Below are 18,917 nucleotides of genomic sequence, written 5' to 3'. Positions count from 1 at the left end.
GCGTACTTATCGGGCGTTACCTCATCTCGATCGGTTTGTTTACGCATGCGATCAGAGTCTTATCAGATTTCCTTAGACACCGGAAGCGGTGAACCGTCTAGAAACTGGGTAAGGGTACATAAAGGGTCGCGTAAACTACGGAACATTTTTGTCCTACTACTTGAAAAGAGATATTGTTTATAGAAAAATTGAAATTGTGATCGTTTAATTCATGTTTTATTCGAATATTGTTCATTTGTAATGTGAAATAAAGCGATATTTCAGTAAAAACAAAAAAAAGAAAGAAAAAATATATCATAAAGCGCTATAAAACTTAATTCCCTAAAAAAAAGTAAATTTAAAAAAAGTATGACAAAAATATATCAAATTTCGCTTCAAACATGTTTCTGTTTTAATTAACAATTTCGCACTTATCGATAATAATACGAAACTCTTGCCTTTGATCTTGATGAAAATTTTTTTGAACGCAAAATAACAATAACTGTTACATTATTTTTTATGTTCGTGCTCCTAAACTGTACCTGAATCAAAAGTCACGGCTTTGGTTACATAAAAGTGCAGAAGTTACGCGATTAACTAATTTTTTATTACTTGTAAAATGTAATTTATATTCTGTAAGAATATAAAATACACTATGGACTAACACTGAATGATGTGGAGTTCATTTAATTATATGCAAAACAAACAACCAAATGAACAAACAAAAAAAGAAAAGAAAACAAAGATGTCATCGCTCCCATTTCCTCTCTTACACATTCATCAATGTTTCTTTCCCCTATTAATGCTACCAAAACTGCCGGTAATTCTACCATTTACTAAGTCATTCGTGTAGTGTACCAGAACTACGGAACTGGAGTTTTGGTGGAGCGCAACTCTTCCTCGTACCCATAATATTCTAGATAAATCATCCGATTGTTTACAGAGGGTCTTTTTTTTGGCTCCGTAGACTTTTCCAGCGAAGCAATCGACGGTATTCATATGGGGCCTCCAGCGGGAACATAACGTCATCTTGACGATATTTCTGCAGTCCACCTGGCCGCCAGCTTCAGGTGAGTAAGCCGTGCCACTAATAATTCCGGAGAGTTTGTGCGACAGCTCACTCAGCTGAAGATGACGGGGCACGCGAACCGCCGAAACACTGTGCGAGGATGACGTTATGTTCCGGCTGGAGACCCGATATGAATATCAAAGGGCCTTTCTTGCTGCAGTATGTGTTGTGGTTGAAGTTACGTCGTAGCACCAGCGTCGAGGGGTATCGGACTAGAGAGGAGCGTAAGGCCATCGTGAGTCGTGCGGAACCACGAGGTGGGTGAGAGCGGAAGTCCGCTTGTGCGCTTCTGACCCATTTGCTTTCATCGTTAACGGCAGTTCGCATCACTCGGCCTCCTCATTGTGACGTCAGCCTATGCATTCCACAGTATGCAAGTGCACGCATCATATATGTACAAATCTATCAGAGTGATTCAACACTCAGGACTGAGCGATTTCTAACGGGGCGTGGGTGCAGCAATCACAATAGCTCGTCAGTCCCGCTAGATTCACAGGAGTGAACATGCCCACGTCCACAGACAACGAGTTACTTCTCAAGAGGGCACGCCAAGAACGAACCAAGGCTAATATCATCGCTAGTAACTTTGCTTCACGGCGCTGTTTGTTTCTGGCGTCAATAGTGCAGTTTACTTTTTCCCAGGGAGCATTTGATTCACAAAGCTCCAAACCTCTGATTCCGACAAAGCTTTACAGGAGACCTCCATTACAGGACGAATCCAGTAACTGAAAATCCCTACAAATTATTCCCAGTTGGAAATCCTTCTTGTCCACTCGCAGCATGTCATATCCCTACAACCTCGGTGATACCATGAACCATTCACATCTTACGCGACTCCCTCTACATGGAACGGGACGATAACCGCAACAATGTTCCGGTTACAAGCAAGGTGTTTGGGCGTTTTTATCTTCGCTGCCAGCCAAATCACTGAATCGCAAATACCTTTCAAAGAGTTCACTTCACTCATTCCGTGCTTGTTGTGATTTGGCTGAGCCCTTTAAGACCAGCACTTTCCATAAGGGGCCATGAGCGCTTCGAATTCAGTGGGTTAATTTCCAAATTTATTTAAGTATGTGTTGCGCCATTAAGATTGAATACTGCGAAATTGTGGCCGAGCGGTTCTAGGCGCTACAGTTTGGAACCGCGTGACCGCTACGGTCGCAGGTTCGAATACTGCCTCGGGCATGGATGTGTGTGACGTCCTTAGGTTAGTTAGGATTAAGTAGTTCTAAGGTCTAGGGGACTGATGACCTCAGATGTTAAGTCCCATAGTGCTCAGAGCCATTTGAACTACGAAATTACTACAAATAACCTTATAGGTCGGGCAACCACAGTTAAAGAATTTGTACATAATGTTAAGGACAATTAAAATAAAAGATAGTAAAATAGTCTACATTAAACTGAGTGCCGTCCAAATCCGCAGCTGCTGTTTATTGTGTTTTTCCCGGTTTCTTACCCTGGAGGAATATTTTCAGGTCAATAAAACTAATACTTCACGTGCCACGACTTCCAAGGTGCAAGTGCGCGTAAAAGCATGTCACTCCTCGGTAGAACCATGAATGAATTGGTAGATGAACATCCGATCCGAAACGTGCATGATCAGTTAAACATCTCCAAAACTCTGTCATAAGACGAACCCTGACAGCAAATGTGACAATCTACGTCTGATAAGATGAAACCCTTGTCAAAATCCGTGGGGGGAACAAAGAATTAAAAGACCTCCCCGGAGGACTGGTTTTTGACCCACGTGTAATTCCACGATTGGCAGGGCAGTTACCTTTAAGTTCCATACGAAAGGCAAAGAATGGTTAGTTGCCCTATTCCCTTACAAATGCGAAACATCTTTCATTTGTTCTCAGTCCTCAGTGTTAAAGATGCTTTGTGAATCAGCGTCGGTCAGTTCACCACAGTTCCGAATGAGCTACTCCGAATCGCCTGCAGTCCGTTTACGTACCGCTGCCTACTCACAGCTTCTTTAACGACTGTTCCCAAAGAGCGCGCCACAAAGACCGCAATTTCCATGGGAAGCGTCGAGTCTGGAATTCTCCATTTATGGCTCTCTCTTTCCGTCAAGAAGAAGCGGCTCCATCCAGTTCATCTGCGACTGTGAATTTCTGAGAAATGCGAGCAGTGTCAGGTACACCTCAGTTTTTGTCATAGCGAGTTGAGACAGCCGGAAAAACAATTTTAGAGTTAAGGCAAAAAGTAGTTGTATTCTTTGTTCGCTGCACAGTCTTCTGCGAAGCCGAAGCGAATTGGAAGAGCTTTTCTGTAGACCCCTGGAGCGTATTCGTGGTTTTCTCTGTATATTGTAACATTTATTTGTTACACGCTTTACACTAAAGAGAATCATGTCTGAGTCAAAAGCCTGACAGTTCTGAATGCTGGACACAATGTTCGACAGTAGGTTTGTAATTCAGTTTATGTAGAGCGTGTAAGAACAGTCGTTAACACCCCAGTTGTTTGAACTGTGGAAGAACTGATGATGCCGTTTGCACATTTCGTTTTCCTGTATCATCGAAGAATGGAAACGGCACCTTAATAAACTGGTGAAAAAAAATTGCAACACCGAAACATAATTCATGTAGAATAATGAAATTTTGGGAATACATTTGTCTAGGTAACATATTTAAGTGATTAACATTTCAAGGTCACAGGTTAATATAAGAGCGAGATAAGTCACTGTAGTTGTGAAATGCAGGTACATTAATAACCGATGTAAGCGGCAGAATGCTGGATGCAAACGTGCAAGCATTGTGTTGTACAGGTGCCGGATGTCAGTCTGTGGGATGAAGTTCCATATCTGTTGCACTTGGTCGGTCAGTACAGGAATGGTTCAAATGGTTCTGAGGACCATGGGACATCTGAGGTCATCAGTCTCCTGGACTTAGAACTACTTAAACTTAACCGACGTAAGGACATCACGCACATCCATGCCCGAGGCAAGATTCGAACCTGCGACCGTAGCAGCAGCGCGGTTCTGGACTGAAGTTCCTAGAACCGCTCGGCCACATCGGCTGGCAGTACATGGATGGAATGCTATTTTTGGATGACGCTGGAATTGTCATCTGATGATGTCCCACATGTGCTCGATTGGAGACGGATCTGGTGGTCCAGGAGGACAAGGCAAGATGTCTACACTCTGCAGAGCATACTGGGTTACAACAGCTGTATGTGCGCGAGCGTTATCCAGTTGGAAGTCACCATCTGGAATGCTGGTCATGAATGGCAACACAACTGGTCGAATCACCAGAATGACGAACAAATTTGCAGTCAGGGTGCATAGGACAACCTTGAGAGAGCTCCTGCTGTCATCCGAAATCGAACCCCAGACCATGACTCCAGGTGTAGGTCCAGTGTATCTAGCAAACCGACAGGTTGGCTGCAGGCCCTCAACAGGCCTGCTTTCAAACAGAGCGCGACCATCACTGGCACCGAGGCAGAACCAGCTTTCAGCAGGAAACATAACAGACCTCCACCTTGCCCTCCTGCGTGCTCTCGCTTGACACCACAAATGTCTCAAATCGCGGTGGTTTTTGAGTCAGCGGAATGCACTCTACAGGGCGTCTGGCTCGAAGCTGTCCTTGAAGTAGTCGATTTGTAACAGTTCGTTGATTCATTGTGGTGCCAACTGCTGCTCAAATTGCTGCTGCAGATGTAGTACGATGCGCCAGAACTATATATCGAATACGATGGTCTTCCTTGTCGGTAATGCGACGTAGCCGTCCGGAGCTCCGTGTTCTTGCGACTGTACATTCTTGTGACCGCTGCTGCCAGTAATCATGTACAGTGGCTCCATTCCTGCCAAGTGTTCCAGCAATACTGTAGAAGGAACATCCCGCTTGTCGTAGCCCTATTACACGACCTCTTGCAAAATCCGTGAGTTGTTAATAATAGCGTCCTTGTCACCTTAAAGGCATTCTTGACTGACATCAAGTCACCACGTTCATTCTCAAAGTTAACTAACGCTCACCACCGTTACGGTGCGTACTTAAAACAAACCTGATTCACATCCTCATAGTGGTGACAGCAGCGCCACTCTTGTGCTACTGGTGCGAAATCTAAACTGACGTTATCTTTCAGATGTAGAAACATGCCTACCAACTTTCGTTTATGCCGCGCAACTCCTTCTTGCTGCTGTGATTTTCTCCCTTCATTGTATCTTTCATAACTAAAGTAACAACGGGGTGGTTACCTACTTCTGCATCTACACTCCGCCACGGCTTGTGTCGCAGGGTACAACTGGTACCACTACCATTTACCCTTTTTTCTTGATCCACTCACAAATAGTGCTTGGAGAGGACGACAGGTGTTAAGCCTAACTTCCGACTTTCTCATCTAGGTCAGTTCGCGAGATTTATCTGGAAGGAAGTAAGATGTTGCCAGGTTCATTTTCCAATGTACACTCTCGGAATTTCAACACTAAATCCCTCCGTGATAGACTACGCCTCTTCTCTAGCCTGAAACTGTAGTTTGTTTAACGTCTCCGAAACACCCTCGCGTTAACAAACAATCCCATGATGAACCGTGCCATTCATTGTTAGATATTCTCTCTCTCTCTCTCTCTCTCTCTCTCTCTCTCTCTCTCTCTCTTAACGTCTTCGGTGTATGAAATAAATTTCCTTAATGTTATTCCAATGAATCTCAGCCTGACAACTAGTTTTATCTGATCGTTCCAATTTACGTCCCACTGTATGTATACTGCCAAGCGTTTTAAGGCTGTTCCTGTCGCAATTGTTGTATCCCCAATAGTGTAATTTAAAAGTAATGGATCAGTCAGCCTATCCTAGCGCAATACATTAGATTCATGGACCTTGGGGATCAGCTGCTACTCTCACCGCCAACTAGCGTTCCCCAGCGGGTCTACTTGCATTCCGCCGGCCGTTGTGGCCGAGCGGTTCTAGGCGCTTCAGTCCGGAACCGCGCTGCTGCTACGGTCGCAAGTTCGAATCCTGCCTCGGGCATGGATGTGTGTCATGTCCTTAGATTAGTTAGGTTTAAGTACTTCTAAGTCTAGGGGACTGATGGCCTCAGATGTTAAGTCCCACAGTGTTTAGAGGCATTTGAACCATTTGAACTTGCATTCCGATATAGTTTTATACCCTTGACGCTAAACGACAGCATACGGCAGTATCCAAGCATTTTCAGGAAGTCGAGGATCCATATTCATAAATGATCTGGCGCACAGGGCAAGCAGCAGTCTGTGACTATTTGCTAATGATGGTTCAAATGGTTCTGAGCACTATGGGACTTAACATCTGTGGTCATCACTCCCCTAGAACTTAGAACTACTTAAATCTAACTAACCTAAGGACATCACACACATCCATGCCCGAGGCAGGATTCGAACCTGCGACCGTAGCAGTCGCGCGGTTCCGGACTGCGCGCCTAGAACCGCTAGACCACCGCGGCCGGCTGCTAATGATGCTGTGGTGTGTGGGGTGTCGTTGTTGAGTGACTGTAGGCGACAAAATTGGTGTGTTGAATGGCAGTTAGCTCTAAATGTAGAATTTAAGTTAATGTGGTTGAGTAGGAAAGGCAAATCCACAGTGTTCTGATAAAGCATTAGTAGTGTACTGCTTGAGACACTCACGTCGTTTAAATACCTGGGCGCAACGTTGCAAAGCAGTATGACATGTAACGGGCATGTGAGGATTGTGGTAGGAAAGGCGAATGGTCCAGTTTATTGAGAACTTTGTGAAAGTGTGGTTCATTTCTGTAGGAGACCGTGTATAGGACGTTAGTGCTACCTATTCTTGGGTATTGCTCGAGTGTTTGGGATCGGTACTAGCTCAAAGGCGAGCTGCTAGTTTTGTTACCGGTTGATTTTAACAACACGCAAGTGTTACAGAGATGATTCTGGAACTCAAATGGGAATCCCTGGAGGGAAGGTGATGTTCTTTTCGAGACACGCTACTGAGCAAATTTAGAGAACCAGTACTTGAAGCTGACTGCAGAACGATTCTACTGCTAGCAACACACATTTCCGGTAAGGACATCGAAGACTATAAACGAGAAATTAAGAGTTCATACAGAGGCATATAGACAGTCTTCTTGACCTTACTCTGCAAGTGGAATAAGAGAGTGGTGCAGTGTACCTATTGTCAGGCACTGTATGGTGACTTGCAGAGTATGTGTGTAGTTGAAGATTGTAGTATCAATCTAGGCGCCATTGTCCATGGTCCTCTGAATCACGTGAACTCACTGAGCGAGCTGAGTTCCACAAGACGTCTATTTGCGGAATCCATATTGACTCCTACTGGGAATTCGTTTCTCCGGAAAAGCCATAACACGTTAGGACAGGGCGTGTTGTATATGCCTAAAACAGGCTGAAGTCAACGATACTGCCTACACTTGTGTGTATCTTACGATTCTTCCAGTGAATACTCCATTCTTTTTAACTCCCTGAGCCAGTCACTGTACTACCTGAATTACTGGTAGCACTTAGAACCCATGACTGATTCCTTCCGCTGATTTAACATGATTTTTTATAACCACCATTCTAGATATTCTACGGTTCTTAACCGTCAGCACATGAGGTCTGCGTGTTCTTGGCTTAACGGTTGTTGCTTCCTGTTTCTACTTCACTGTCACATCAGAAAGGGTCAACTTGGGAAGCGTTAGTAGGGTTGAAATGTCGCTGATGGATTTGTTACTTAGGGTACAACCAATGATTAGTCAACGTTCGAAGTCAGTGAGCTCTCCTAACCGAACCATTCTGCTGTTTATGCTCCTGTATAGACAACAGTACATTCCCCGCAGCATTTTATACTGATGGATCCGGCTGTCATGACAATCAACTGCTCAGTTCCGTATTACTACGGGTGTCCGGATTCTTTTGATTAGACAGCGTGCGATTCAAACGTTTCTGCTTAAGTTTCATTTCTCTGTTACTATACGGTCATACGATTTAGCGCTGTTATTCAAATTTTTCAAAAGTCTCAGAAGTACACTCTGACATTGTGGCCTACTAGGCAATTAAGCCCCAAGTCTCAACTGATAAAATTTTATAATGTTAGTTGAATATTTAAGAGGACGAACGGGAATCTGGCTTACAACCAGATTGTGTTTCGGATCAGAGTTAGCCACTTTTCAGTTTCTTGAAGATAAAGCGTTAACATAAGACGTCCATTAAGTTTCCAAGAACAAATTTTTTTTGTTTGATTTTTTCTGGAATGAGGAAGTGTAGAAAGATTAGGGTTCGACGCCGTATATACCAAGCGGTAGAGATCGTCGAAGAACAGAAAGAGGATAGAAGAAGAAACTGATCGTGGCTTTGTTACAAGAAATCCTTTAGAGTTTCGCTGCAAATGATTCAGTGAACCTACACCATTTATTTGGAGCCTACTGAAGTTACGAAACGCTTGCACTGTGCATACATTCATTCTTACGATGGCTGAATTAACTGTCTTTTTCGCCATATACTCGCGGCTATTTTGAAGAATAATTAACCAGCTGCACTTTTCCTCATTTGCAGACTTAGAAATTTGAATAAAAGGCACCCGACTATGAGATGGATGTGCGTAAACGTGTAAGAGTGAGTACTAAACAACAGTTTTTCGTGCTGTTTTTTTCCGAATCGTCCCAACCTAGGAGTTGGTAAATTAATATATGAAAACAACAGAAATAGCAACTAAATGTGTTTGTTCAGAAGATGGGCTCCATCTGTCAAAGAACTAATTCTTTTTTCTGAGAAGCGTGATGGTCCGCAGCAGGCTGACGAAATGCGTCCACCACGAGGCAAACAGCCACGGGGAACCACTGTGACGTCAACAGGGAAATCGAGGAAAATTGCTTCAGCTCCACAGTCGCCCGTGCTTCTGCTGTAGAGACGTGTAACGGTGTCCGGCCCTTACATAAATCAGTCACACAATGCTATTTCTGAACCTCTTTTGACTAATGGATGACATTACCATCTTCCGACGACACACACACACACACACACATACACACACACACACACACACTCCCTCATTCGATTTGAGCACATATGTGCGTGGAAGGGGGTGGAAGGGCAAGGAGTGGGGTGGATGATTATCAATACATCTCGGCGCAAGTATTAATTTCTTGCATAAGTTCGTAGCATTTTCCTGTAAGTTTAGTAAACACAAGAGATACACGTAACAGAAACTTCAGCTGGAGCAACTTTTCGATTCCATGACAGTAAAAATCACGTAGTTGTGATGCGAAGAACTTACCGATCCATGTTGGAAGTGTACTTTCATCCGGGAAGGAAGTTCCTTGAAGGTTGTTCGATAGAAAGCGGAAAAGGTGAAAATCTGAGGGCGCAAGATCAGGTGAGAATAACTTGGGAGCGGAATGACTTCCCAACTCAACTCTTGTGAAGTGTTTTTTGCCATTCTAGCAGAATGTAAGTGGGCGTTATCGTGGAGTAGCATAATTTAGTGTATTCTTCTTGGTCGTTGTTCTTGGGTTGCGTCTACAGTACGTATCAGTCATTGAAAATAAATGTCAACAGTGATGCTTACACGTCGGTGAAGTAATTCGTGATACATCACACCGTCGCTATTCCACCAGATACATAATATAACTATTTGTATGAAGAGTTGCTACTTTGTTCGGGCTCAACCATTCCGTTTTTTTCCTTACGCGAACATAAAGATACCGTTTCTCGTCATCAGTAACGATACAGCATAGGAATGGTCGCTGTTGTTCACGAACCAATTGATGACGAGGAAGCAATATGGGTACACGCTGATTTTCGTGATTTTGACTCAGAGCGTGAGATACCCATACACCTGATTTTTGAACTTTCCCCATCACATGCAAATGTTGCGCGATGGTGGAATTATCATACTTTATCACATTTGCCAATTCTCGAGTCATTATTGATTAATGCGTTTAAACGATCGTCATGATACCCCGAAGGTCTTCCTGAATGTGGAGAGTCACTTATGTCAAAAGAGGCCTCCTTAACAAGAGAAAACCATTTTTTTTGGTGTGCTCTGTTCAGTGCGTTATCCCCACACACGGGGCAAATCTTTCTATCTGCCTACACTGCTGTCGTCTCTACTGAACTGAATCAGAAGAATACGCCGGAAATGTTCCGATTTTTGCGCCTTGTACTCCATTTTCTAGCGTCCACAGCTCCACTCACAATCTCCAATGACAAAATTACAATAAGTAGCAGTAGTGAACTACAAATAAATAATGGCTGTTGACGAGTAAACCCACAGCAACTATAATACCAACATGCAAAACCAAAACGCTACGAACTTGTGCACCAATCTAATAAATTCGATGCAAATACAGATCATAGTACGAGGTGCATTCAAGTTCTAAGGCCTCCGATTTTTTTTTCTCCACACTGGAAAGAGATAGAATCATGCACATTGTTTTAAAATGCGGCCGCGTTCATTGTCAATACGTCCCAGAGATGGCAGCACCCTACGGCAGATGGAATTTTACCGCCAGCGGCGAGAACGAGAACTGTTTTAAATACTTAAAATGGCGACGTTTTCCTTACTTGAACAGCGTGCAATCATTCGTTTTCTGAATTTGCGTGGTGTGAAACCAATTGAAATTCATCAACAGTTGAAGGAGACATGTGGTGATGGAGCTATGGATGTGTCTAAAGTGCGTTCGTGGGTGCGACAGTCTAATGAAGGCAGAACATCGTGTGACAACAAACCGAAACAACCTCGGGCTCGCACAAGTCGGTCTGACGACATGATCGAGAAAGTGGAGATAATTGTTTTGGGGGATCGCCGAATGACTGTTGAACAGATCGCCTCAAGAGTTGGCATTTCTGTGGGTTCTGTGCGCACAATCCTGCATGACGACCTGAAAATGCGAAAAGTGTCATCCAGGTGGGTGCCACGAATGCTGACGGACGACCACATGGCTGCCCCTGTGGCATGTTTCCAAGCAATGTTGACGCACAACAACAGCATGAATGGGACTTTCTTTTCGTCGGTTGTGACAAGGGATGAGACGTGGATGCCATTTTTCAATACAGAAACAAAGCGCCAGTCAGCTCAATGGAAGCACACAGATTCACCGCCACCAAAAAAATTTCGGGTAACCGCCAGTGCTGAAAAAATGATGGTGTCCATGTTCTGGGACAGCGCGGGTGTAATCCGTACCCATTGCGTTCCAAAGGGCTTTACGGTAACAGGTGCATCCTACGAAAATGTTTTGAAGAACAAATTCCTTCCTGCACTGCAACAAAAACATCCGGGAAGGGCTGCGCGTGTGCTGTTTCACCAAGACAACGCACCCACACATCGAGCTAACGTTACGCAACAGTTTCTTCGTGATAACTTTGAAGTGATTCCTCATGCTCCCTACTCACCTGACCTGGCTCCTAGTGACTTTTGGCTTTTTCCAACAATGAAAGACACTCTCCGTGGCCGCACATTCACCAGCCATGCTGCTATTGCCTCAGCGATTTTCCAGTGGTCAAAACAGACTCCTAAAGAAGCCTTCGCCGCTGCCATGGAATCATGGCGTCAGCGTTGTGAAAAATGTGTACGTCTGCAGGGCGATTACGTCGAGAAATAACGCCAGTTTCATCGATTTCGGGTGAGTAGTTAACTAGAAAAAAAATCGGCGGCCTTAGAACTTGAATGCACCTCGTAGTGCGTTACCAGCATATTTCAGAAACTGCCTTCCACTCCTCTTTGTCTGGTTTTACTTAACCTTGTGTATATTGATTTTTATCTAATAGGTAATCACTTGCTAACATGGAAGTGAAAGCTTCATGTTTAAGGAAACTACTCGAACAGTTGTAGACTGTAAAGAGCCTTTATCACATTCGTACGGCTCGTTATTTGTAACTTTGTTTAAAGCAATATTTGAGAATTAGGGAATTTTTTTGTAAAAATTTCATAGACATGGCCTCTGACAGATGATTCGCGTCTTTTCAAAATACATGAATCTTGCCATTCGCCGGTTTCGTGTTCGTATTCACTTAGTGAGTCCTGGTAGTTTCCTGTGACTACTGAAGACCAGTTCGTTAAGGTCACCGCGCAGCTCGCCTTGAACCTACGCACGTGATTAGCGTCTGTTGGTTTGGCACACCGACCATTGAGTGTGGTATTAGGGGGTTACCCACAATGGTGTAGGCAACTGGCAGGCTAGTTCTCTCATCTATGCCTCATACACGTAGCCTACTGCCAGTTAATATACAGCTTTTTCCCCTTAACTGACGATTTTGGCGGCAGAGCGCACAAGACCCCAGCATTAAAGCCACTACGAATCCGTTAATTGACGATCACTTGCCGTAAGTTTTGCCACAGTGGGGTTAACTCAGAAGAAAAGGAAGATACGAATGAAACAAAAGTGGCTCTAAGAAAATAGAGATACTTGAAGCTTCCGAGGTGCGAAAAGGAGTTACACAAGGAGACGATCTTTAGCCTATTTTGTTCAGTTGTGTCCTTGAGGAGGAGATCTGAGAAAGGAAAGAATAATTCGAAAAGTCCTCAGTAAATGACCATGTGCGACTGGACTGTAAACATAAGAATCTTACAATTCAGTGTTTAGTTTTTGTCGTCAGTCTTGCAATAAAGTCCGGAAACAGAGTAATGGTAACAATAAAAAAAAGATCATTTTTAGCAGAATCGTAGGAAAGAAAACTTGTCTTCAAATATTCAATATCTTTCACAAAAACAGAATATATGACAAATATAAAATATGCTCCGAAGTATATAAACAATAAATACGGAAAAGTTTCAGCAGTCAATTAATTTAAATAGTAACGCAGAAGAACAGCCGTGATGGTGAGATTAATAAACTCACGGTAAGGGCGATGGATAGGCCTTCCAGTTCAGTAAACATCTGTACAATGTGACATCTCTTCTCAAGAGAAGTTACAGAACTATATTGTAGAATCAAAATCAGAATATATATGCAGTCGTATATGTCTGGGTTTGACTAAGACGGGAGGAATACGAAACGTGGAAATGAAAGAGATAAATCCAAAAAAACCTATTTGGACCAGTAAACAACAGTGAATATGGGAAGAAGTAATGAAAATCTGTAGAAACAAACTTAACAAAATGCAATTATGAGAAAACGTCTTATGGTCATCTGGTTCGTAGGGATGGAAACAGAATACGTGAGACAGTTTTTGAATATGTCAACTGGAAAAGAAAGTTCCTTGGTGCAAGTGGTTGTAAGAAATCACAAGTGATCTGAAAGAGATGAAGAACGTGAATTTCTTAACAGAGATACCTTTCGAAAGAAGGTTTTAGAGTCCAATGAAAAATAAAAACAGAAAACAGGAGAAATGTGGTAAGAAGTTGTAAACAATGGCACTCTGACAGAATGAAATGTCATTTGAGAAACTGGATGTTAGAAATATTTGTGTGGTCCATAGAAGGCCCCAATCGACAAAAAAGAAGGCGACTCCATTTATGACAGTGACTATCACTATGTCTATGAATGTACAGATGACGCCATTTATGGCAGCGCTAACAGTACTGGAATGTACAGATTATTCCACACGTCACGTGACGTCTATTTAGGTTTACGGCCAGCTACTGATCGCTGCTCCAGTAGCCAATGCTTTTCACGGCCTTGTGATGTTTATCAACAACGTGCTGTCCCTTTGCAGTTAATGCCACGATCTGCGAACAATTCGAAGCCGTCCGGCTCGTTCGTAAAACCTGTTTTACACGAGAGACTTCCTGGTCAAAGTCTTATACTCGTTGAAGTACGCGTAATCAGCTGCCAGCCATGTCGCGAGTCCTAAAATATTGAGTATGCTGCATACTGCGCATGCACAGGTACAAGGGGCCGTTAGCTTTGTCTGCAAACGTCGGAAGTTAACTTGTACTCACTGGGCTCTCTGGTATTATAGCACTGGATTTCGTGCTTTTTTGTTTCCGTAACAGTGGAAAGGTTGCACAAGGACTTGGTATTTTCCCTACTAGCGTTCAGCCACATGAGAACACAAAATTAGCTGCGTTTTACAATGCCTGGACAATTTCAACTATCAGGCATGCGGAGGGTGTACAATACGACCTTTGTCAGGAATACCGACTACTGATTTAACTTTTGTCATTGATCTATTATATTTGCTTGTTCCTACATTTCGATTTATTGATAAAACAAGTGGTTCCTCTTAATTTCAGTTTCACTATTCAGGTGCCAAACGGTACAACACGCGCAATTTTGCCTCTGATTTGTACACGAAAACGACAGTTCGTGACAAGCGAGAAACAGTGCAGGAGTCTTCCGTGTTTCCCGGGAAGTCCCGCATTATAGCAATACCTTTTTAATCCTCCCGTACTCTTAGTGACCCCCGGTTTTTTCCGCATATTTCGTCAGAAATCACTCTTGTAAATATTAACTCCGCGAAGTACTATCGATAGTACAAGTTTCATGACAGACACATCACGAAAAGTTTTCGTATAATAATCGACATTATTGTCGACATACAGTGTTTTCTGCTTTTGCTTCTATGGAAAGAAACCGCGGAGCGAAGGACGAATGACACGGTCTACACATCTAGAGGAGTCGTGAGAGGGGGAATGTTAATGTTTACTCGTTTCTCGATATGAACAACAGACGGAAGTAATAAGGACTCGCACAACAGTATCATAAAGACGTTCATGTTTAAACACGCTCGTTACGTTGTTTCTCAGCTGGCTCAAACTACAGAACGTTTCATAATGCTTCGAAAGAGTTTTTTTTTTTCCTTCATGACAAATAGATCGACTGATCAGAGAAGCAGCAGCAGCTTAGAACTTATTAAATGAGAGCTTATGTTTAAAATTAATTTTGAAGATAATAGCAAAGAGTTTTTTAATTCTGCAGCTTCTCTAAGTAAGTACTTGTAGGGGGCACAGTTGTTAAATTTTATTGTGATTGTATTCGTTTGTTATTGTTTTGTTTGGATTAGATTAGATTTATTTTTCATTCCATACACCCAAAAATGAGGGAACTCTTATAGGTATGGAAGACCTCGAAAGACATAACACAGTCTAACAAACATATTTAGAGCGCTTGAGCGTAATACTCATTTCTGAATTTATGCCACAAATGAGTCTTATTACAAGCTTTTAGACTCTTGAAAACTTCGTCTCAGTTTGTGGAGTGACATAAAAATATGGCACCGTACCATATAACAGAGTAAATGTAAGCAAAACTGTCAATTTCCTTAAATATTTTTGTCTCCTAAGTTAACCATTCCTAGAAAATACTACGTAGTTGTTCAGCTGAAGTATACTGCGAGCAGATATCTCTTAAACCTCCCTAAAATCGTGATCAGATGGTAGTCATCTCTCTTAATACCATTTGGGCGCCCCCTCCCGCCGGAGGTTCGAGTCCTCCCTCGGGCATGGGTGTGTGTGTGTGTTGTTCTTAGCATAGGTTAGTTTAAGTTACTTTAAGTCGTGTGTAAGTCTAGGGACCGATGACCTAAGCAGTTTGGTCCCTTAGGAATTCACACACATTTGAACAACGTTTGGGCGCCCTAGTGAAGTGCCGAGAGCGCTATAGAAGAGCCATTTGGCACAAGTAGTCGATTGAGAAAGTCGATTGTGTAATTCAGGCTTAAGATAAAACTGAGACGACGTCGCAGACAAGGTGACTGTTACAATGCCGCGAAGAAGGGCGGAATTGCAGCGTAGTGGTACTCACGACTTCCGTCGTCTCCGGAAGCGGGGGTGGCGTCGGGCCATCGGTAGCGGCGACGGCGACGAGGGTGGCGGGCGGCGGGGGCGTCGTGGTGGTGGAGGCGGTGGTGGCGGGCGGCGTTGTGGTCGACTCCTGGTCGGCGGCGGTCGAGGCCGCGAGCGCGACCAGCACGATCGAGAACAGCTGTGGCGCGCGACTGAGCATGACGGCGAGTGGTGGGCGCGCTGCCGCTGGCCAGCTTATATAGGCGAGGTCCTCTCTCCCTCCCACCCCTCCACCCTCTCCCTCGCGCTCGCGAACGCCACCGCGGGAATCTTCCGAGAAAGCTCTGTTTACACGGTCGGACGCCACCTGTGCCCCGTGTCCTGATTTACGATCTCTGGCGGCAGCTTTGAAGTCGGCGCGGTCCTCCGCCTGTAATGGGTAACACATCGGCCCGAGGAGTGTTCCTCCCTCTTCTATTTTTTCTGGTGATGTGATGTCAAATAATTCACGGTGCGAGGTTCTCGGCAAATTTTTGCAACTGAAAGAGCGATTTCTGGATCGTACCTCGTTTTCTGTTTAGAGTGCATTGCTCGTCTTCGCCAGTTCTTTCGAATATGTGTGGACCGACGCAGTCCAGTCACGTTACTATGACTATCTGCTAGATGAATATGTACTGCGTGTACCGCGTACATAGGCAGGACCGGTTTATTTGTCCAGGGGACGCTCAGACGTTCCTTCTGCCAGTGGCTCGGAGCTTCCATACCGTCACTCCAAGTCCCCCTCTTCATTAAATGAAACAACAAGTTCACTGTTACCAGTCACCGTTTTATTTATTTCCACGACGCGTTTCGAAGGTTTAAACCTCCACCATCGGGTGGATATTCATTAGTAAGTATTACATTTGTGTGTGTGTTGTGTTACAATTTTTGGAGGAACGTGTGGCACTGCCTAGTGGAGAAACAAGACACTATTTCAGAATACGGTTTAGGATTACTTTTGACAAAAAATTAAACTGATACCTAATGGTAAACAGTAAGTAAGTAAACGAGAGTACTTTCAGTGGTCACAGGTTCCTTTTGCTGTCGTAACACATCACACGTATACTGCCACATTTGTAAACAAATATGGCGTCTGGAATCAGCTGGGTGCAAGGTTCGTATAGCAGAAGAGAAGACATGATCGCAAAGTGCAAAGAATATACATTGTAACAACATTATTGCAGAATAATTGTTTTAAGCATTTGGCGGTGTTTGTTTTGAGGTGTCAAATATAGGTGTGTGTACTTCAGGTGGTATATAAATCTAATTCTGACAAGTTAAAACAGCTAAACATTCGTACTCGTTTATACAATCAGGTGATGTGTTAAAATAGCTTAAACTTCATACTTGTTGATAATAATTAGGTGAAATGTTACAGACTTTAGTTACAATGATCATATTGGCTACAACAGTAAAATCATACATACATTACACTCTTTGATTGGAATTAATAAACAGATGTGAGGTGAGGGGCTGGAGGCAGAAGGAGAGGTAGAGAGAGGGAAAAAAGTGTGTGTGTGTGTGTGTGTGTGTGTGTGTGTGTGTGTGTGTGTGAGTGAGTGAGAGAGAGAGAGAGAGAAGAGTGATTATATGAGAGCAAACATTTACATGACAAGGGGTCTTAAGATTGCATGTTGCATATATTAGCTGCCTAAAGGTTGGGGTAATACATTGGTCAGTGCTATAAAATATGCAGATAGATATACATTTGTGCCAGTAGTTGATGTACATACAGTTTCAAGCTGACAAGGGGTACAAGCTGTTGGTATGATGAATTATCTGTGAATGAGGTCAATCTCTTGTACTCTTTGGAGCTGTCAATATTTATGATAAATGTTATGTGTGTGTGTGTGTGTGTGTGTGCATTTTTAAGAGTGTAGGCAGTTGTTGAAAATGGAGATGATACTATTGTAAATATTGTCATTTTTGTCATTTAAGATGGACTCTGGTTGTTTCATTTGATGTTTGTGTATTTGGAGTGGTTCAAGGATGTCTGGTTTTCTGCCTTTTGGTTGGATGTGTAGGATGCTAATACTTGTGTTGTTAACATGGTGTTTTGTTTCATGCAGGTGGTTAGCTATTGCTGATGTGTGATATTTTTTGTTTTTTAGTGCTGCCATGTGTTCCTTGAACCTAATCTCAAATGATCTGCCTGTCTGGCCTATGTAGAAGCAGTCACAGTCCATTCAATTTTGTCAACACCTGTGTGATGAAGTGGGTTTCGTGTGCCGATGTTGTGGGGTAACTTCTGTCCAATCCTGTTGTCAGTTGTAAAGGATATGCTTATGCCTTTTCGTTTGAAGACATTGGCAATCTAGTATGAAATGTTACCCAGAAAGGGGATTGTATGGAAGATGTTATTTTCTTTTTGTTTTTTGTGTTGTGATTCCTTTGCCATTATTGAGTGTTTTAGAGTGTCCACTATGGAGCTGTTATAACCATTTTCAATAGCTGTTTGTGTTATTATTTCAATTTCTTGGTCACATTTATCTTCTGAGAGTGGTAGTTGGATAGCTCTATTAATAATGTTCCGGAATGCTGCCATTTTGTGTGCTGCGGGGTGGCAAGAGGAGTTGCGAATTGTGGTATGTGTTGTGGTAGGCTTTCGATAAATTTCAAACTGATGTCTGTTATTCTTTATTCTAATGGTAAGGTCTAGGAAATTTATACTGTCATCTTTTTGGTGTTCAACTGTGAATTTTATGTTTTCATGGGATTTGTTGAGAAACTGATTCAACTCGCTGATGTCATCTTGCCCTCTTCAGCAGATACTGGCCCTTCATCTTCGGGTGCCAAAGCACATAATCATCCCCAGTATGCTCCTGTGTCCCGACGAGACGTATTTTCGATCATCAGAGATGTATGTAGTAATGGTATGACCGTCCTTTATCTTTTCGGAAATCGACATCAGAAAGTGATCGATTTCTGGACGTTTTTGCTAACACAAAAACTCATAATGAGACGACACGATAAATACCAGTCCATTTCTGCTAACTATTTAGGGAACCTTTTTTCCAACCCACCCTGGAGCTAGTCCCCAGTGAGCGGGGTTGACAGGTGAAGCTACAATCTCATGGCCACCAAAGGCTCGGCATGACTCCAACCGATGTCTTCAACACGAGCGGTTGCCGATTCGTTTCCGCACACTAGGAGCACCTATGATTTTTTTCCTGCTTTCTATGCCGATGCAGCCATACGTCACGCACTGCTAAGGTAGCTTACCTGTGAACGCCTGGAAAAAT

The 18,917-nt window shown here is 43.2% G+C and overlaps 1 protein-coding gene across 1 annotated transcript in view; it reads right to left on the bottom strand.

Annotated features, from left to right (window-relative positions):
- Positions 1–16,084, bottom strand: part of LOC124593923 (inter-alpha-trypsin inhibitor heavy chain H4-like) — a 209,945-nt gene extending 193,861 nt beyond the window's left edge. The window contains exon 1 of the mRNA XM_047132272.1: positions 15,656–16,084. Coding sequence (XP_046988228.1) covers positions 15,656–16,084 — 429 coding nt within the window. The remainder of the gene's footprint in view (positions 1–15,655) is intronic.
- Between the last annotated feature and the right edge of the window lie 2,833 nt (positions 16,085–18,917).

Source organism: Schistocerca americana, chromosome 2 (assembly GCF_021461395.2).
Source record: "Schistocerca americana isolate TAMUIC-IGC-003095 chromosome 2, iqSchAmer2.1, whole genome shotgun sequence".
Taxonomy (NCBI): domain Eukaryota; kingdom Metazoa; phylum Arthropoda; class Insecta; order Orthoptera; family Acrididae; genus Schistocerca; species Schistocerca americana.
The sequence above is the reverse complement of the archived record's forward strand: the minus strand, read 5'-3'. Positions and strand labels throughout refer to the sequence as shown.